The 22,058-nt window shown below is 45.0% G+C and overlaps 1 protein-coding gene across 1 annotated transcript in view; it reads right to left on the bottom strand.

Annotated features, from left to right (window-relative positions):
- Positions 1–6,834: 6,834 nt before the first annotated feature.
- Positions 6,835–22,058, bottom strand: part of BRD7 (bromodomain containing 7) — a 46,686-nt gene continuing 31,462 nt past the window's right edge. Inside the window, 8 exon segments of the mRNA XM_068259773.1 lie at positions 6,835–6,967; positions 7,129–7,272; positions 10,981–11,124; positions 13,746–13,860; positions 16,109–16,220; positions 18,259–18,394; positions 19,275–19,382; positions 21,100–21,172. Of these exon segments, the coding sequence (XP_068115874.1) occupies positions 6,906–6,967; positions 7,129–7,272; positions 10,981–11,124; positions 13,746–13,860; positions 16,109–16,220; positions 18,259–18,394; positions 19,275–19,382; positions 21,100–21,172 (894 nt within the window). The 3' untranslated portion in view covers positions 6,835–6,905.

The raw sequence follows: 22,058 nt of genomic DNA, 5'->3' as shown, positions 1-22,058 counted from the left end.
CACACTTCCTCCTTCAACCCGGAAGGAGGAAGTGTTTTTTAGTCACGTGACGCCGGAGTGGAGCGCATCGTGGGAGGCGCCGAGGGACGGACGAAGAAGACGTCATGATAGGTAAGGATTAAATCCCCCGCCCAGGCCGCAGTGCATTACTGGGAGAAATCCGGATAGCTACTATCCGAGTAGCATCCGGATCGGATTTGCTCATCACTGCTATTCGGAAACATTGCCATTTGTTACAGAATGCTTTCCCCAGGGTACCAGAATTTAGGTACCCACCGATGATGTCCTTTAAAAGGGCCCCTCAAAGTGTTCCATCATCAATCCCCTAAGGCTATCCCAGGTAAAGCGCAGGTGAATGATCCTCCAGTTGATGGGGGGGGTCCACGGTGGGGGGCAGATAGGTACCTTCCCGTGCCTTGTCTGTCATTTGTGTAGCCACATAGTCAAGGGGGGCTCGTTTACGCATCCGTCTTGGGGTACACGATTTTTTGTCAAGGGTCGTTACACGTGCGATTCGAGCTATGTTGTATATCTGATTAAATGTCCCTGTGGCTTGGCCTATGTGGGAATGACAACCAAGGCATTGAAGATCAGAATGTCAGGGCATAAAACTGCTATCCGTAACAAAGACATCACTCAGGCTGTTTCTTGTCATTTCACTGAAGCCAGACATAATTTGTCCCAGATGAGGGTTTAGATTATAGATAGCGTGCCCCCAAACTGGAGAGGTAGGCTTAGTAGATCTAGTGAACTGGCTAGAAGGGAGGCCTGGTGGATTAAGAAATTGAATGCTATGGGGAATGGGGGCCTGAATCGAGAATACGATCTAAGTTTTTGCATTTGAGATTTGGGGAAGCCCTGTGTTGATTTTTGCGATGTCCCTGTAAGTCTGGATCCTTAATGTGTTTATTTGTTTGTGGTAGCGCAGAAGTGGTAAGCCCTGTCTCTTTGTTTACAATACATGGGCTGTTTTTGCCCTGTTTCCGTGTACAGCGCTTCCATGGTGACGGTGGGCGGTGCTTTCTTCCTTTAGCAGTCATAGTGTGCTGCGATTCTTGCACGCTGCTCTATGTGATTCCCAGCATGGGCTGGGATTGGAGGGCGGCTGGGCGCAGCGCTGATTGGTCAGATGGCCCATGTGACTGTGACGTCACTCTCCACTGCCGTCTATGGATGGCGCCGCGCTATGCGTCTATGTTATTGTGCTGGCCGCACTGCTGCTGAATATGTCACCCTGACTCTATCCCAGGTAAGCTGAATTTTTCATATGCCTGTTCCCCATCAGGTCCGCTTGCTGCGTGGTACATTTTCATTGGTTTAGGACATTTTGAACTGATTGGCTGATTAGGTCATATGTACATATATAAGGATTTTCCGTTGATGTTTTTAAACATGGCTGAGTGGCTTGAGAAAGAGCTAGGAGGCTCGAAACAGCGGGCTGTCTCTGCTATTGCCATTTTTATCATCTTTTGACCTTTTGTCATTTTAATGACTAATCAATAAAGAGCTGAATTTTTACTTTGGTGGTGCCAGCCTCTTGTCGTTGATTGTATCCATTATGAAGGAATGTTTAGTATCCATTATGAAGGAGGGCAGACTCTGCACAATGTCCTTAATCCTCAAATCCACGTATTGTGATATTTTTTCTAACGGCCATCGTTCCCTGAGACTATTGGTCGTCCGGGTGGATATTTTAAATTTGTATAAGTTTTTGGTAACATGTAAAAGGTGGGAATGGTGTAATATCTGAGATATTACAAAGATGAAGTGGCATCCTCCTTGGTCTGAATCAGGGATGCTCACCGGATGCTCTCACAAGTGATTATTCGTGATGAGCCAAATAATGTGAAATATCGGAGGATGTGGTCGGAAGCCAACAGTGGCACCTGTGCTGGCCAGGAGGATTTTGAGAAGTGAAAAATCTAAAGATCACCACCAAGGCCATTCTGGTGAATCTGGGCTCAAGACAGACAATCAAATGGACACTGCACACTGCTGGGTTCCACGGATGCAGACCAGGGATTCTCACCGGATGCTCTCACAATTGATTGCTCATGATTCAAATGAGGTTTAATTGGTGCAGGTGTGCGGCAGGGATGCAAGGGGTTATTTACCCATAAATCCACCCTCCGCTCTTCGTTCCAAAGAGCTTGCACACGGCCTATGCGGTTTGAAGGAGGAAGTGCACCGGTGTGAGGCTTGCAAAGCGACCAATAGGACGCGTGCATGCTCTTTGGAACGCAGGCCGGATGGCAGAATTATGGGTAAATAACCCCTTGAATTTTTTCTAATGAGACGTCTCTTTCGGGTAGGGGAAAAGAGAATGCCTTTAAAGAGAAACTCAAATCAAGAATTTAACTTTATCCCAATCAGTAGCTGATACCCCCTTTTACATGAGAAATATATTGCATTTCACAGACCATCAGGGGGTGCTGTATGACTGATTTTTTGCTGAAACCCCTCCCACAAGAAGCTCTGTGGACCGCGGTACTCCTGGCAGTTTGCCACAATGTAACAAGCTTCACAGACAGGAAATAGCTGTTTACAGCTGTCTCTAACTGCCAAACCAGCTTGCAGCAGCTACATAACCTGCCCACAGTAAAAATGTCACCATGTAATAAATGTCAGAATGTAAATCGGGGAGACTAAAGATTTTACAATGAGCAAACACTGACTAAATCATTTATACATAATTATTGTAAAAATGAAGCACTTTTTTTATTACATTATTTTCACTGGAGTTCCTCTTTAAGATCTTATCAAGGTGGCATAGAACTCCTTTAGTGATAAAACAAAATGCATCCCAATTCTTCACCAAAATGTTGGCGATGCCTAGAAGGTGAAGGCTCCATGACCCATGTTTGGTACTCCTGTCCTCTAATTCAACCCTTTTGGGTATATATATTTACAATTATTAAGGATTGCTTAAAGAGACACTGAAGCGAAAAAAAAATTATGATATTATGATTTGTATGTGTAGTACAGCTAAGAAATAAAACATTAAGATCAGATACATCAGTCTAATTGTTTCCAGGACAGGAAGAGTTAAGAAACTCCAGTTGTTATCTCTATGCAAACAAGCCATTAACTCTCCGACTAAGTCTTAAGGTAGCCATACACTGGTCGAATTGCCATCAGATTCGACCAACAGACAGATCCCTATCTGATCGAATCTGATCAGAGAGGGATCGTATGGCTACCTTTACTGCAAACAGATTGTGAACAGATTTCAGCCTGAAACCGTTCACCATCTGTGGTGGTGGTGGTGCTGCCGCCGCTTCCCCCCATCCCGCATACATTACCTGCTCCGCCGGCACGACTCCCTGGTCTCCGCTCTTCTCTGCTCTGGTCTCCGGCATGCTTCCCTTCTTCCTGTCTGGGGGAAGTTTAAACAGTAGAGCGCCCTCTACTGTTTAAACTTCCTGCCGGGACAGGAAGAAGGGAAGCATGCCGGAGACCAGACCAGAGCAGAGACGGAGAAGAAGAGCGGAGACACGGGATTCGCGCTGGCGGAGCAGGTAATGTATGCGGCTCTATTGCGTTGGTCGTCGGGCACTCTTTACCCGCGGGCGATCGACGGTTATTTTCCGCACGGTGCGATCGACGGGATCGGATGGAATGGATCGAAATTCGGCGTGTAGCGTGAACAATTGGCACCAGATTCGATCCCAGTGATCGAATCTGCTGTCGAAACGGCGGCAAATTGGGCCAGTGTATGGCCAGCTTAAGTCCTAAAGAGGGCTGTTATCTGACTTTTATTATCTCAACTGTAAGTGAACTGTTTACTTTTTCTCTGCTAGAGGAGAGGTCATTACTTCACAGACTGCTCTGAAAAGACTCATTTTGAATGCTGAGTGTTGTGTAATCTGCACATATTATAGAATGATGCAATGTTAGAAAAAACACTATATACCTGAAAATAAAAGTATGAGAATATTTTTTTTGCTGCTAATCTTCTAGTAATTATTCATAGTACACAACCAATTCACTATATCATATTTTTTTTTCGCTTCAGTGTCTCTTTAAACATGGAGATAGAGAAAGCCCCTGATGCTGTTATTGTTAATGCTCCCTATGCCAATACGGAAATTTAAAAAGTCTCTTGAGACTCTTGTCAGCAGCTTGTCTTACTATTCCTAAATTTTGGAAAACTACTACAACCCCACCCATTCAGGCCCAGTGCACACCAAAACCGCTAGCAGATCCGCAATATGCTAGCGGTTTTGGGAGCTGATTTCAGAGCGATTCTAGGTATGTTTAGAGAGGTTTTCTAAACATACCTAGCGGTTTTGGGTGCGTTTTTGTGTAGCAGATTGCACATATTGTTACAGTAAAAGCTGTTACTGAACAGCTTCTGTAACAAAAACGCCTGGCAAACCGCTCTGAAGTAGCGTTTTTCAGAGCGGTTTGCATTTTTCCTATACTTTACATTGAGGACGAAACGCTTCAGAAAACCGCAAACGTACAGCAGGAGGCACGTTTGCGGCTGGGCAAACACCTTAAACCGCCGGTGCATAGCAATACATTAGCCAAGCATTTTTACAGGCGGATGCGGCCGGCGGATCGCTCCAAAAACCGCTCGGTGTGCACTAGGCCTCTGGTTGAGAAAATGAAGTATATAGAACGGATAGAACATTTTGTGCAAGAATCACATTGTAGACCTCTTTCACATGCTAATTCATGGTTGCTTTGGCATATATACCAAGAATCTAATGAAGAAAAGAAAATGCTAGACAGTTATAAACAAATGGAGCTAGAGTCCTGATCGAGTCATTTAGTGACCAGAAGGCAATGAACGGTATTCAGCTTTGGCTTTTTCTGTACTGTGGTGCTTGATTGGTTATAATTTTGAAAGACCGGAAGAGAGGATTTTTGTGGGAGGGATGCTGTTTTTGAGGTGTAAAAATGGGATTTGCGAGTGTAGGGGATGAGATAGAGGTAATAACAGTACCTTTTGTTTGGGGTGTTTGCTTTCTTTAGTATCACAAAGATGTAAAGCCGCATCTACACACGTAGATGCGGCGGCGATGTTCCTTATCAATCGAGCCGCTGATGCGGCTTGATTGATAAGATCTGACAGGACGGATCTCCCCACCGCCGATTCCCTGCTCGCTCCCTGCGAGGGGACAATGGCAGGGAATCGAGAGGAAGATAAGCGGCGCCGGCGGGAAATCTAATCCGGCGCACGTGAGGCGAGCAGGGACGCGGAAGAGGCGGTTCGGAGCCTCATCTACCCGTGTAGATAAGGCTTTAGGCATATCATAACACTATGATGTGCAATTCTTGAGTTGTTTACTGTACATTGAGCCTAAATCTTCATCTAACAACAGCTGTATACCCTTGCACTAATTATAACTTTTGAAATAAAAAAATAAAAAAACGTTGAAACTGTCCAATGTATGAGTGCAGATACTGTACGTTTGCCTTTGTCATATTTTTCTCAACAGCATAAGGTAGCAAAATTCAACGTTTGTCGGATTCTGCTGCTGCGTGCTAAAGATTGAGGGAGCAAAATCCAGACAAGGATTGACACGCCAAATCATACTGGCAAATCTTGCTAGTGGTGAAAAAAGGTAGCATATTATATTATTATTTATATAGCGCCGACATATTACGCAGCGCTGTACAGAGTATATATATATTGTCTTGTCACTAACTGTCCCTCAAAGGAGCTCACAATCTAATCCCTACCATTGCCATATATCTATATTATGTAGTGTAAGTACTGTAATCTAGGGCCAATTTTTTAGTGGGAGCCAATTAACTTATCCATATGTTTTTGGAATGTGGGAGGAAACCAGAGTGCCCGGAGGAAACCCACGCAGACATGGAGAGAACATACAAACTCTTTGCAGATAGTGCCCTGGCTGGGATTCGAACCAGGGACCCAGCGCTGCAAGGCGAGAGAGCTAACCACTATGCCACCGTGCTGGCCGTGAAGGCTTAACCTTCCAAAGGCTACAGTTAAAATAGTGCATTAAAGAGCAAACACGGTAGCAAATCGGACAGTCTCATTTTGTATGTTAAACTTTTTTTTTGGGGGGGGGGGGGAGAATCATGTTAAACTTTGTCAGTAATTTGCTACCTACGATAAATCTTTAATTGGCTCCTGACGCTGTCAATCAATGTAAGCCAATGCGGTTGGCTTACAGTGATGACAGGGTCAGGAGCCAATGAAATCGACTCCTGACCGTCTCACACAGCTCTGCCATAATATAGACGGCAGGGCGATTGATCTGCAGCGGGGAAAGAGCGGCAGAACCGCGTGGCGATGATTGTTGAAAACTACGTCCTGTGAGATCTGCACAGCCACATGCAGGACAGATCTCAACTGTGTCAGTCCGGAACCGGTTAATGGTGTGAGTGTGAAAGTTCATTTCTCCCTGGAAATATATCTGAATGCATAATGTACGTGTACCTTTATAAAAAGCTTAGACTCTAATGTTACCGATTAGATCTGATGCATGAAATATCCATTTGCTTTGTGAGGCCTGGTGAAGTGTAGGAGCCCGTTCAGCAGAGGAAGTCTTGTCACGGTGAAGTAGTTTGTGTTAAGCTTATAATAAGTCATTGGTTTATAGACACAGTTCACTTTGTGTATGTGCAATTCCTACAGACGCTCCCCTTACAAATAGTTTGTGTTAAGCTTATAAAAAGTCATTGGTTTATAGACACAGTTCACTTTGTGTGTGTGCGCAATTCCTACAGACGCTCCCCTTACAAATCTGTAAATATGCAATGCGTCTCCTGGCGCCCAAATTGCATGTGCAATAGACCTCTCTCTCTCTCCTCTCTCTCTCTCTCTCATTAGAAATAAAGTATGAACAATAAAGACAGGTTTAGAACATTTATTGAAATCCTCTGAAAACTGTACAAGTAATTTACAAGCCTCGCCCTTCTCCATTCTATGTTACAATCTGCAGACATTCGCTTCCGGTTTTAGGTAATGCTCCTCCTTCTTTTGGATCTGCTGGGAAAAACAGAAAAACTATCATGCACAACAGATTTTTGGGAATAAAAAAAACAAAAAAAACAAAAAATTATAGCTTGATAAGAAATAAGGTAAAATGGTAATACCATTGTTAATTTTTATCTGTAAGAAAATAAACCGGCTCAAGGGAAGCATACCTGCTGTCAGGTCCACCACCATCTCTTCTGAGTGCAAGTATGGGGTGATGATTCCCATTGCCTTCCGGATGCCAGCAACACTGACGATGTCACATGGGTGCACTTGTTGGGCCAGTTCTTTCAGGTTTGCATACACTTTATCCGCTAAGGAAGAGGGGAAAAAAATGAATTCAGAATTACACTTCCTCAACCTCTTGTTTAAAGCAAGCCTGTAACTATAAAAAAAATTAAAACATGGCAAGATAGACTCTGTGTTGAGTGGTCTACCGAGGAGTGGGATTCTATTTTTCTAGTCAATTCTCAACCAACAGTTTAACAAGGGAAAGAGGATTTAACATTTTGAAGGACTGGTATAGGAACAGAGCACTTCTTTATGCTAGGGGTCCTATACTCTCTGATCGATTCTTCAAGGGTTGTGGAGCTATGGTGGATCAGGAACATTGCTGGTGGTCTTGCCGTATAGTACAGGGAGTGTGGATAGAGTGTTTCCAGTTAGCCTCTAGGGTCTTACACACCAACATCCCATCGAACCCATGGACGGCCCTTTTCAGCAAAAAATATATCTTCATTAACTAAACATAAGAACAAGCTGCTTGTCCACTTCTTTAATGCCACGAAAGCCATTTTACCTAAGGAGTGGAGGTCTCCTACCCTTTACACATAAAATAGGCAAATACTATTGGATGTTAAAGATCACTTCTTCGTTGAATAACCAAGAAGCTCAGGTTGACAGTGTCTGGTCCCCTTGGACAACGTAGAGTTTCCCAGACTGACACCTGTAGCAGTCTTGTACAAAGTTACAAGTTGTCTTTCCTACCTTATCAAGTGTATGTACCATTATTATTTTTGAAGGCTCCAGTTGATACTATATGCATACACTGTTTTTCCTTTGTTTTTGTTCTTTTTTTCCTCCAATGCTGCTCAGTGGCAAACTTCTTAAAATCTATTATTTTTGTCAAAAATTGTTAAAAAAACAAACCCAAAACATTCAGATACTTGCCTATGGAGAAGTAAGTCTCTGGATAGTCCAGAGGATTCCCAATCCAGCCACAAGCCCACCGTTTCGGCACAGGGTACCTTTGTGCTATTGGGCAAACATGCCATACTCCACCAGGGGAGCATGGTTGTGAACAAGAAGAAGGCCCGGGCCAACGGCAGTGAGGTCATGGAGGACAAGGGACGGCCTTGAATATCCACCTACCATTACCATTTTGTGGTGTGACCAGGGATCAGTGTACAGACATGGATGGGGTGATGTAAATGAAAAAAAGAAGGCTGCACATGAGTAAACATGACTACTGCCTATCCACAGCAGAAAAAGAAATAGAGGGAAAGTCATACCTGCGATAAAGGGGTCCATTCTTCAGATCAGGTTTTTTTTGTGTCTACTCTCTTTTGGGTGTGAAGACTATGATGTGCACATTTGTTTTATGACCCTTGCAAGATGGGCCCCCAGGCTGTGAGGGCCACCAAGGGAAAGCACGTGAACATGGAAGGGCCCCATAGAAGGTTTGCAGGGGCCCCAGTGATTTGTAGTTACATCACTTTATGGAAAGGCTAATTTGCGGCACACGAAAAAGAAAATACAAGAGAAACTGCTATACAAAGGAGATGGGTCGCACAGGGCTATACATGGGAGTTTGGCGTGGCGATACATTGGAGGATGGCCTGCACGTGGCGATACATTGAAGGATGGCCGCACGTGGCGAAACATGGGAAGTTAGCAGCACGTGGCGATACATGGGAGGTTTGGCCGCACTTGCCGATAGATGGGAGGGTTTGGCCGCACTTGCCGATAGATGGGAGGGTTTGGCCGCACGTGCCGATAGATGGGAGGGTTTGGCCGCACTTGCCGATAGATGGGAGGGTTTGGCCGCACGTGGCGATAGATGGGAGGGTTTGGCCGCACGTGGCGATAGATGGGAGGTTTGGCCGCACGTGGCGATACATGGGAGGTTTGGCCGCACGTGGCGATACATGGGAGGTGGGCCGCACGTGGCGATACATGGGAGGTGGGCCGCACGTGGCGATACATGGGAGGTGGGCCGCACGTGGCGATACATGGGAGGTGGGCCGCACGTGGCGATACATGGGAGGTGGGCCGCACGTGGCGATACATGGGAGGTGGGCCGCACGTGGCGATACATGGGAGGTGGGCCGCACGTGGCGATACATGGGAGGTGGGCCGCACGTGGCGATACATGGGAGGTGGGCCGCACGTGGCGATACATGGGAGGTGGGCCGCACGTGGCGATACATGGGAGGTGGGCCGCACGTGGCGATACATGGGAGGTGGGCCGCACGTGGCGATACATGGGAGGTGGGCCGCACGTGGCGATACATGGGAGGTGGGCCGCACGTGGCGATACATGGGAGGTGGGCCGCACGTGGCGATACATGGGAGGTGGGCCGCACGTGGCGATACATGGGAGGTGGGCCGCACGTGGCGATACATGGGAGGTGGGCCGCACGTGGCGATACATGGGAGGTGGGCCGCACGTGGCGATACATGGGAGGTGGGCCGCACGTGGCGATACATGGGAGGTGGGCCGCACGTGGCGATACATGGGAGGTGGGCCGCACGTGGCGATACATGGGAGGTGGGCCGCACGTGGCGATACATGGGAGGTGGGCCGCACGTGGCGATACATGGGAGGTGGGCCGCACGTGGCGATACATGGGAGGTGGGCCGCACGTGGCGATACATGGGAGGTGGGCCGCACGTGGCGATACATGGGAGGTGGGCCGCACGTGGCGATACATGGGAGGTGGGCCGCACGTGGCGATACATGGGAGGTGGGCCGCACGTGGCGATACATGGGAGGTGGGCCGCACGTGGCGATACATGGGAGGTGGCTCGCACGTGGCGATACATGGGAGGTGGGCCGCACGTGGCTAGAAAGCAGCAACACATAATAGATCCAAACGCGGTTTCTTATCTGTGAATATTAAAGGAAACCAGAGATTAAGTAAATTAAAATATTTATACATACCTGGGGCTTCCTCCAGCCCCATCCGCACGGAACGCTCCCACTCCGCCGTCCTCAGTCTTCTCCAGCACCAGTACCAGGTCCCGGAACTTCAGCCAGTCGTGGCCAGTCTGCGCAAGCGCAGTGCGCTCTCTCCGTCTCTCTCTGGCGGAGAATAGTACTGCACTTGCGCAGACTGGCCGAAGTTACAGGACCCAGTACCAGAGCTGGAGAAGACTGAAGACAGTGACGTGGGAGTCATCCATGCGGATGGGGCTGGAGGAAGCCCCAGGTATGTATAAACCTTAATTTAATTCATCTCTGGAACACTTTAAACTTCTATGCTAACATACAGCAAACTCGATAAGCATAACGTTAACATCAAATTTTCATCAATTCAAAAATTATTAGCATCTCATTGACTAGCTCTAATCAGGGGTGAATTCTTCTACTGACCCATCAGAAATAGGTCAGACCTGTTGCTAAGTAAATATTAACTGGCCCTACAAGGATCCCAACATGTTTGAGCAGGTGTGTGGGACACAACCTGTACATTGTGCTTGACTACAGAAAGGGGTCAAGGGGTGCCATAAAGTCCAGCTCCCCTCCTCGGGTTAGACCCTTTCCCTGGGTGCTAAAAGCTCCCCACAGTTGTGTAGACCCAATCAGGTATACACATGCATATATTGGTTCAGCATTACCGTCAAATCAATTACCTCTCAGGGAATTACCGTAATCAGACTGATCACCCAAAGGATTGCCTCCATTTAAAAACATGCTATAAAAGCATTATTGCACTATAATTTAATAATACATTGTCAGCAAAAGAAAAAAAAATAAAACCAAGAAAACACCCAACAACACGTATTCTCATGTAACTTACCAATCTGGAGTTCCTTAGCAGATGGAGCTAGCAGACAAACCATGTTAGATGGTGGTTTTGTACTCAGGCGCTCATTCTGAACCTCTTGTAGCTCCCAGAGTAATTTAGTGGTTTCATCCAGCTTCCTCTGGAACTTTTCTGCATCTGTAATTATTTTATTTTCTCAGTTCGTAGTGAAAAATACACTCTGTAACATTATTTCAGAATCGAATATCTTCACCATAAGTTGTGATCGGAACATAATCTAAGTTTTGTGATAAGCAGTAAGAATAGCCAAACAAAATGTGTTTTTTTTATCAATTTGTGTTTTTTTTATCTACAGTAGCACTTTTTATTTTTAAACTGGAATTGGTAAAACTGAGAAATAAATATTTTTTTCTTTATTTTCCCATTAAAAATTCATAGAAAACAAAATTGTTTGAGGGGAAAAAATGGCATACAATGAAAGCCTAGTTTGTCTTGAAAAAAACAATATACATTTCATTTCTGTGTCGTAAGTAGGGGTAAAGTTATTTCTGATTAAATAAGGACATAGCTAAACTGTCCAAACTGCTCTGGTCCATAAGTGGGAAAAAAGGTCTGGATGGGAAGTGGTTAATACTGTTTATTTTTGGTACGGTGACATGTCACAGCACCTCATGTGTCCCTCGCTCTGCTCAGCCGTATTATTTGACTGAGCAGGTCGTCGCTTATGGTCAGAGAGGAAGTGGCAGTTCTTCCTCCTCTCTGCCTGTCCTTAGGAAACGCCCCATTCAATCGCTGCTTATAGTTCCGGATGGTGTTACTTCACATAGCATGCAGGGGAGCTGCAAAGTGTGCGGGCTTGTGGTGATTGAACTCAGAACAATAGTGTACAAATAGCTGTATTAGTATACTATCGTTCTGAGCTGAATCACCACAAGCCTGCACACGTTGCAGCTCCCCTGCGCGCTGTGTGAAGTAACACCATCCGGAACTATAAGCAGCAAATGAAGGGGGCGTTTTTAAAAGATGGGCAGAGTGGAGGAAGAACTGCCACTTCCTCCCCTCACGTGAGCACCAGTCTCATTACCTCTCCCACTTTATTGTGGACCCTTCTTCCCCCTCTATAGCAACAAAATGAGTCAGTAACCTAGAAACGTACAATGCATCTGTACAGGCAACAGCAATTTTGCATGTGTATGCACCTTAAAGAGACTCTGAAGTCTCTTTTTTCCCCCTACTTTTGGTTAACATTCTTCTTCAGCTTTAATGCCAGAGTGAAATCGCCACATCCCCATGGCAGAGGAGTGATTTATTACTTAGAAAACAACCTGCAAAGTTCTACGACTTTGCAGGTCGCAGATCATGCTGCCCTTACACGCAGAGCTTCTCTTCCTGGAGAGGCTGAGCTTTGAGCTGTAGGATCTCCGCCTCCACCCCACCCCTCTCTGTGAAAGAAGACTGAGGGGCGGGGAGAGGTGGCGATCCGCAGAGATTGACTGCGTAGGAGGCAGAGCTACAGCCTAAAGCTCTGCCTCATTGAGGAAGTGAAGCCCTGCGAGTCCCTGGGGCTTTGCAGGGCTTATCTCTAGTAATAAAATCACTCCTCTGCCACAGGGATGCCAAGATTTCACTCTGGCATTAAAGCTGAAGAGGAATGTTAAACAAAAGATGAGAAAAAAAAGAGACTTCAGAGTCTCTTTAAAGCTACATACACTGTAAACAGAGGGGAAAGTTGCATTGTGCATTACATACAGTGAAAAATACAGTTAAAGTGAACCTAAACTCAATGAAAAAAGCCAGTTTAACTTACCTGGGCTTCTACAGGCCCCCTGCAGCCACCCGATGCCTGCACTGTGACAAACCGATCCTCCGGTCCCCCGCAGTGACTCGTTTTCGTTTTCAGTGTCTCAGCCAGTCAATGGCCACTGCGCGCACGTCCTCGATCATGCTCCCATTGCCGGGAGTGTCCTGCGCATGCGCAATACAGGAAGTTGCCGAAAATGAAAGTGACTTGCTGCGGGGGACCTGAGGATCGGTTTGTCATGCGGCTGCAGGGGCCAGTAGAAGTGGCTTTTTTTCATTGAGTTTAGGTTCACTTTAATGAAGAGTATGCGTCACTGCAATTGCGGTGCCGCCCAGCATGCTACACATTATGCCACTGCATTGCTAATGCACCAATGTAAATGTACCATTATAATATTGCATCGTGTTAGCATAGCAAAGTAATTAATCGGATGCAATACACCACAACGCCCCAGTGTGAATCTAAGGGTTAAAGTGATCCTTAAGTCAAGTATAAAAAATGAGATTTACTCACCTGGGGCTTCCCTCAGCCCCCTGCAGCCGATCGGTGCCCTCGCAGCCCCGCTCTGACGCTCCAGGACCCGCCGGCGAACACTTCTGGTTTGGCCGTCACCGGCCGACAGGCATGGGGACTTAAGGATCACTTTAAGGTGCATGCACATACAATTTTGATTGGCCAGTTTTACTACTTTCATGTAGTATGAGAGCTGACCTACGCAACCTGTTAGCAGTGTAGTAAAAATCTGTTGGCAATCATAAAACATGAAAATGGTAAAACTGGACAATCAAATTTGGATGTGTGCACACACCCAGAGGATGGGAGGAGGACTGGATATTGGTAGCTTCACTGCTCAGCTTTAATACATCACTACAAAGATTTCACCAGTGCATATATGCATTACCTGTTGGTAATTACCTAGTTGGTAGGATTTGAAGATAGATCTTGGATACAGAATTTTACAGTGCCTTCCTGGGAAAGAAACAAAACTATTTCTTACCTACAGAATCAAATGTCTCTTCGAATAATCCCGGGCCAAAAATAGACTTTAAACTTGCCAACTGGTCAGTGGTACTAACACGATCTGCTTTTGCTGAACGTTCAGTTTCCAACGCCTAAAATATATAAAAAAAAGAGAAGGAAAAAAAAAAAAAAAAAAAAAAAGGATAGATTAATGTTTTTGCCCAGCAAACTCATGGTGAACCAGAACTCTTAGGAGTGTGTAAGGAGCTACAAAGGGCCAAAAAAGCCCTCTAACTGAAATGCTATGCAAAACTACAGTTTACCTTCTTAAAACAGAAGGTATTTGCGATTATTCCGGTTGGAGTGAGCATGTCTCCCACGATATATCACTCTGAATATGTATTGCATGATTTTTCTTCACATGACGTGAATGTTCATTATTTAATATGATCGATGTTATGTACCGCCATTTAGAATAAATAATAGGTGGGTTACATGGGAAGTAAGGTAATGCATTTGGAGGGGCTAGCAACATGCATGCGGCATATAAAGGACAACTGAAGCGAGAGGGATATGGAGGCTGCTTTATTTATTTCCTTTTAACCACTACTCACCCACCTGCCACTTTAAAACGTCCTGTTGGTCTCTCTTAACGGACCGCAAGACATTTTAAATGTCCTCCCCGCTGCATTGTTAACCCGTTGGAACCCGCAGAGCCATGACTGGTGAAAGGGAGAGTCTTCCCAGAAGCAATCTAAGTGCTCATAAGCAATGATCATGGCTTCAAGGAGACAGTGATTATGGGGACATCTAGTGGTAATAAACTACAATTTTTACAAAACATTTTATACACGTTACCAAAACAAAACTAATTGAAAAAAAAAAAAAAACAAAAAAAAACACCACAATAAATGTACCAAGATGGAGAAGAGGGATATAGAGTTGAAGAGCAGCTTTTATCTGTGCTCGAACGAGATGATCCAGCAGGCGGATCACTTGCTAATGCATCTGGGCTGATACACACACACCAGATTTTAATGGAGCGAAAACAATCTAGCATTTTATGAAGCCTTAGATTGTAAGTTCAGCTCAGAAGGGTGATTCTCTCTTCTCATGTCATAGATCGTAACTTGTGTACATTTTTGAATGTGCACCCCCCACCCCTATTTAATTAACAGGGCTGTGTATCCTACAAGTACTCGATAAATAACCAGTAACAACAAGAACACTGATCCAGTAAACTGGCCCAAAAAGAAAATAGTCTTCTCACATTTTAAAGGGAACCTGAAATGAGAGGGATATGAAGGCTGCCATATTTCCATTTAAGCAATACCAGTTGCCTGGATGTCCTGCTGTTTCTCTGCCTCTAATACCTTTAGCCCTAGACCCTGAACAAGCATGTTTGTTTCTAGTGTTATTCAGACAACACCGTAGCTAAACAGATCAGCAGTGCTGCCAGGCAACTGGTAATAATTAGAAGGCAATAAACATGGCAGCCTCCATATCCTTCTGGACCACAGGGTTGATTCATTAAGCAGCGCTGCTGTAGCAGTGCAAGTTAAAAATCAGAGCATGCATGCTATGCGCCGTAGTGCAGTGTAACAACCGTAGTAGCCGCCTCACTAGTGAAGTAGCGAGGTCATGCTACTTCACATCGCGCAGAAGATGAAAGAAGCGCATGTAACTTAGAAATGAGCTCACATAACTTAGGAGCGCACGTTAGGCAGTACTACCGCATGTAGCGTGCATGCTCTGATTTTTAACTTGCACTGCTACAGCAACGCTGCTTAAAGAGAGTCTGAAGCCAAATTAAAAATGGCTTTTAAGCCTATATTCAGCAGGGGCATGTTTGCCCCTGCTAAAACGCCGCTATCCCGCGGCATAACCAGGGGTCTTTACCACCCAAATCCCCCCTGCTACCTCCGGGGAGCGCATCCGTGTGAGGCAGGGCTATGAGCTGCAGCCCTGCCTCACACGCGTCTGTCAGCGGCGGATCTCTGCCTCTACCCCGCCCCTCTCAGTCTGCCTTCGCCGAGAGGGGCGGGGGAGAGGCGGAGATCCGCCGCTGACCGACGCATGTGAGGCAGGGCTGCAGCTCATAGCCCTGCCTCACACGGAAGCACACAGGGGCAGCAAAATCCATGACCAAGTTGGTCGTGGATTTTGCAGGGGAGATTTGGGGGGTAAAGACCCCTCGTTATGCCTCGGGATAGCGGCGTTCTAGCAGGGGCAAACATGCCCCTGCTGAATATAAGCTTCAAAGCCATTTTTAATTCAACCCCTATTTGCCTTTCTCTGGTTAAATTGGGAAATTGGGATTTCTGAGGGTGCAAGACTAGTATGTACATAGAAAAATTACTAGAGAGACATACATACAGTCATTTCAGACGTGGTAATTACCCTATACTGTGGTCTCTCTCTCCTGGAATGTTCACCATCGCTGAAAACATCAAGGATACAGTCCACCATCCCATAAGGCTGAGTCTGGGTATTCTCCAAGAACTCTTGTATGCTAAGGAAAGAAATAAAAGAAAAATACTGTAGTACAGGATGTTTGTATTTTGCTGAGAATAAAAGTTTTTGCATCTGAGAAACAACATGATAAAATTTCATATCGCCACATCACTAGATAACAGCCAGATTTTGAAATCGCTAATTAAACTACCGTACATACACACCTTAGATGGTCATCACCTGAAATGATCATCACAGGTAAACATCCCCACAGGTTGCATACAAGCTCCAATAAATTATGCTTTGAATCAATGCTGAAAAGCTTTAATGTGTACCTGAGCCGAAGCGGGGGTACAAAATGAGATACAATCCTAAAGAGAGGGAAGCCTCAGGATCCTATTGAGGCTTCAATCAGTGCACTGATGTCCACCATCGCAGAGCATGGCTCCCCGAAAGATTAGCAGCAATGCATTGTTTGCTAATCATATAGGGGCCGCACACCTTCTCTTCATTCAGCGTTGCCCAGCAGTAGCCGCACGAGCACACCTGCGCAGTAATCAGGAGCCGCGGGCTCCATGCTAATGCGCATGCATGGCCGTGCTCACATGGCTACTACAGTAACAGGGAAGGAGCGCAAACACAACCTGTGAATCAGACTATGGCAACTCCACACAACAAGTAATTCACTTTATAATAGCCCTCTTATGTCTCACATATGGGTTTCCTGTTACAGCCATAAAATCTAACTCGTATTAAAACTGCAATTTTATGTAAATGTTGGGGGAATTTGAAATTGCTAAATTAAAAAACAAAACAAAAAACTAATAATTAAAGAAAAAACAAAAAAAAACCCAAACACAAAAACCGTCTCCTCTGTGCGGCTTCCTCCAGTGCCGGCTTCTCGCCGCTGGCATGATGGAGGAGGTGAGCTGCTGCCACTGACTGCACGGGGACCCGGAGACATAAGCGGGGGGCAGGATAGACACACAGTGTGGATCCAGGCACAGCGGGGAAACCTGAGGACGCGGCGGGGTGGGGGTGGGGTTTAAACACATGAGATACGCAGGAGGACACCATTTGGGGAGAATATGTACAAGACGTCCCTGAAATAAGGACGCTCCAGGTTTAGTATATAATTTTTTCCGTTTTTGCCCTCTAAACCTGGGTGTGTCTTATATTGCGGAGCGTCTTGTACGGCGGAAAATACGGTACATTCTGACATTTATCACATGGTGACCTTTTTACTGTTGGCAGGTGATGTCAGTGGAAGGAAATGCTGCCTGCTTTTGACAGTTTGACCCAGCTGTAAACAGCTGTGATTTCCCACAATGCAGGAAACTGACAGGAGTGGTTTCAGCACAATTTCAGCCATACAGATCCCCCTGATAATCCGTTTGAGAAAAGGAAAAGATTTCTCATGGGAAAGGGGATATCAGCTACTGATTGGGATGAAGTTCAATCCTTGGTGAAAGTTTCTCTTTAAAGTAAACCTGTAAAACTAAAACTAAAAGCTCATCAACAGGCTTCCCAATACATCCAGGAGTCCACAGTTTCCACACAGGGTATCTCAGAATATATCAGTCAAGAGCTCGTCATGTTCTTGGGGCTGTTGATGTTCTTGTGGATAAGTGGCTTCCTGCTACATATTCATGCATGGAGACAATGGAGTCACAGGTTTGCTTTAAAAAGACAGAGCTAAATAATATCACTACGTCTTATAGACTGAATACAGGGAGTCCCCAGCTTACGAACGACTGCTGGTACAAACGGGGGCAGCCCATCCATTAGGTCAGCGACTCCCTGTACTGTCCTGTGTCCTCCTCCCCCATGTAGTTCTCCTATCCTGTGCTCCCCCTGGGCAGTTATTAGCAGCAGGACACTTGGAGGGGACATCTACAAGGCACCCCTCTGCATCCATGGACACACCAGGTTTGGTATATATTTTTTTCCCTTTTTTTGTCTAATGTAGACTTAAACTTGAGTCTTCATAATCTCCAAGACCAAAAGCACTATAACAGGGAGCGCATTACATGAAAAGCGGAAATGCCACATGCAGCGCGGATACTATTGAAATATGCAGTAGACCAATGCTTTACCTGAAATTTCCTGGATGACTGGGGTCTTCTCCATAGGTTGTGTAAATTAGATCAGAATCATCCTTGCCAATGTTTGCAAATGTTGAGTCATAAGCAGGTGCATAAGAAGAGAAAGGTCCATAGTTCAAGTATAACACTAAGGACAAAAACACATTTGCATCAAAATACAATTTTACTACTGTAAATGATGTAAATTGGTGGTACTCTAATCATCAAAAGTTTACTGAGAATTTGTAATAAGAGCTTATGTTAAGGAGACCCCGAACAACCATGACTTTGTGTAGTAGACAAAAGGGAGCCTTGCAGTCCAGTACATTAAGGAAAGATTGCAAAAGGGGTCCAGCGCAGGAACGGAGGGGCTTTGGAAGACCAGGGAAGCCTGGTCTTTATATAAAAACCTCAGTTAAATGTATCGCTTGCTTGTTTTTTTACTCAATAAAAGCCTGTCCATGACAAGCAAAGTCTCAACCCCAATACAAACTCTTAAAGAGAACCTGTAACAAAAAAAAAAAGTTCCACTGGGGGGTACTCAGCTAGGGAGGGGGAAGCCATAGGATCCCAATGAGGCTTCCCCCTCCCCTGTAGCTGCAGGAAGTCCAGCGCTGGCTCCCCCCGAAGTGTCCCGGAATCCTCCCTCGACAAGGCTGACATGGCTGATTTATTTACCTTTCCTGGCTCCAGCGGGGGCGCTGTTGCGTATCTCCGCTCGGAGATAGGCAAAAATAGCCGATCTCTGTTGGGTCCGCTCTGTCAGAGACTTGCTCCTGCGCAGTAGAGTGGCCCGACAGCGATCGGCTATTTCCGCCTATCTCCGAGCGGAGAGCTGATATCGCGCCTGCGCTGGAGCCAGGAAGGTAAATATTTACATCCCCACTGTTTGGGGAGCTTTATCGCCGCCGCCGTTGGACCAAGGAGGATGGGGAAGCCTCAATAGGATCCGGAGGCTTCCCCCACCCGAGACAAGTCCCCCCCAAGGGAGGTTTTTTCTTTACAGGTTTTTTTTAATGCTCACTTACCTGGTGTAACTTTGTTACGTTTGTCTTCCTTGAAGCCTTGCAGGCAATTAACTCCAGTTTGCAGTCGGCCAGCTGTAGATCCAAGTATGGCAGTACCAACCCCGGCTTCTAAGCAATAGCAACCATAAGACAAACTTTTATATAAGAAAAGAAAAGCAACAATGGTACAAAGAGCTGCTTTACCTGAAGAATGGCTATACATGTTTTAGTAATTTCGTTGCAAACTGTGCTTTTCTTTGCAAGTACCATACAGAATCAGGAAAGCATATTACACATTCAAAGATTATCTATATGTGCTGATTGATTGTATTTACAGTTAATATATACAGTATATATTATATATTTACAAAAATGACTAAGCATTTATAGTTAATTGAAAAAAAAACAAAGAATGTTTAAAAAAGCATATATATGCAAAACTAGAATATCCCTTACAGACATATAGGGTAAATGAATTAAGAGGTAGTTCAGATTGTGTTACACACAGCGGGGAGTACTTGGCCAACTCAGTAAGTAATAAATATCAAAGCAATTATAATTATTTTTTCTACCTATTTAATCACGAAACGATCTTCATGTGAATTCATTACATATAACATTTCTGCTTTAGTTTGTTTAGTTTGAATTTCCTGAAATGCACTTAGAAAATAGTGCAAAACTGCCGTAGAAATAAGAAGTGGTTGCTACCACTTCTAAAACTCAGGCCTGTGGAGTCAGAGTCAAGGTGTCAGAGCAATTTGCCAAGGGGAGGTTTACTACATCACCTTGGCAACAGCCAGCTCGTTCCTTTCCCTCCTTCCCCTGCTGCCTATACGTCCTGACACTACGCTCCAACCAGGCGTAAGCCGCATGACCCAAAAGAGGCAGGGCCATGCCCCAAGCCAAAAGCCACGGTCGTCTTCCTTTAGTGGAACACAGTGTGAGCAAGCAGCCCTTTTATGCGAAACGGCCGCCGCCAGCTCCCGACCTGCTCCCTGCCACCCACCTCCACTCCCACGGTGACTAGCGGTACCCGCACAGCAGGTGTTCTGCTTTGTTTCTATGGCTACTGATGCAGAATTTTACATGTATGGAGACCTCAAGAAATAAACATCTATGCAGTGCGGGTGGAAGGTACGTGCTTTCTTTTCTCTCCGACGACCTAAATGTTGGATTCTTTCTTCACATATCTGTAGCGGAGCACACATCCAGGGGTTCATACACCTTGACACAGTGTTGAGTCCATTTTGTTCTTTCTCGCTATGTGTCATTTTAAGGGAGGGCCGCTTCATCCGCTTTCCCTACTTACAGAGAAACCCCAAGTAAGGACAACCATCCAGGTCTTTGCCAACATATGCAGGACATACTGAATCTAGCTTGAGTATGTTAAACGGACAACAGCTACAGGGTTGGTTCACAGTGCAAGAGCTTTTTAACACCGCAAGCGATTTGAATAGCTCTTGCTAATGCAATTCTACAGGTGATTTTCAGAAAATCACATCGTTCAAATATGGACACACACACACACACAACATTACATTAGATAGAGCTTTAAAAAAATAACAAGTGCTTAGAAAAAGCTTTTTGTCTACCTGGTTACTGGCTGTAATATTTGGGGTATTTACCTACCATTTTTGATTGTTACTCTTAGACATTTCCCCATTTACTTATAATGTGTTGATTTAATATTCTAGTAACTATGGTATGCCCTTTATTGGGACAGTTGCAGTTTCCTGTTGGGGTTTTCTCATCTGAACATAAATTGTGTTTTTATGTTTGCCCGGAGGTGAACTTCAGTTACTACCTTCTCAAATTACCAAGAAAGGTTTCATTGACATCTCCATACCTAGTGCCGTGTCCCCAGGATTGAGCAGAGCCAACGTTGTAGTCCCATCTTGCTTTCTTCTCTCAAACTCCAGCTGTAATGAAATGCTCCATTTACTAATTTTTCTGTGCAATTATACTTTAACCACTACCCGCCACGTTTTAAACCGTCCTGTTGGTCCCCGTTAACGGACCACAGGAAGTTTGAAAACATCCCCCCCCCCCCACGCACTTACCATAGGAAACCGCAGAGCCGAGATTGGTGAAAGGGAAGAAGACTTCCCTGAACCAATCAAAGTGCCTGTAAGAAAAGCTCACAGCTTCAACGAGAAGCCAATGATCTTTATTGTAAGAACACTGTCTGTGTCTCACAGAGACAGTGATTATGAGGACATCTAGTTGTTAGAAAAAAAAAAAATGTACACACAAAAGTAAACACACATTGTACACTACATTTACACATATTACATACTATAAATTAAATAAATTAATACCCCCCCCCCCCCTTCCCCCCTTCAATAGTTGCCAAAATAAAACAATTATTAAAAAAAGAAGAAAAAGGAGAGACAGCATTTAAAATAAAATACATATATAGTTACGTTAGGGACTCCGCTTTTTTACGATGTATGGCATGAAGGTGTATTACTGTTATATTTGCATTTAAGGGGGTGCAAAACTGAAAAAAATGCACCTTTATTTCCAAATAAAATACTGTCTCCATACATTGTACTATGAAATAATTTAAATGTTGCAATAACCAGGACAAAGGGGCAAATAAAATATGTGGGTTTTATTCACAGTAGCACGTTTTATTTTAAAACTATAATAACTAAGGACAAAGCTGTGGTTCTGGCAGTAAAACGAATAGTCTTTGCTGAGGCATCTGCCAAATAAGTAGCTGCTTTAGTAAGAATTGTTGTACTTTAACAACTCCTTCATCATAGCGCCAGCCAAAATGCTAGCCCCTAGTTGATTCAAGCA

The sequence above is a fragment of the Hyperolius riggenbachi genome, chromosome 11 (assembly GCF_040937935.1).
Source record: "Hyperolius riggenbachi isolate aHypRig1 chromosome 11, aHypRig1.pri, whole genome shotgun sequence".
Classification (NCBI taxonomy): domain Eukaryota; kingdom Metazoa; phylum Chordata; class Amphibia; order Anura; family Hyperoliidae; genus Hyperolius; species Hyperolius riggenbachi.
The sequence above is the reverse complement of the archived record's forward strand: the minus strand, read 5'-3'. Positions and strand labels throughout refer to the sequence as shown.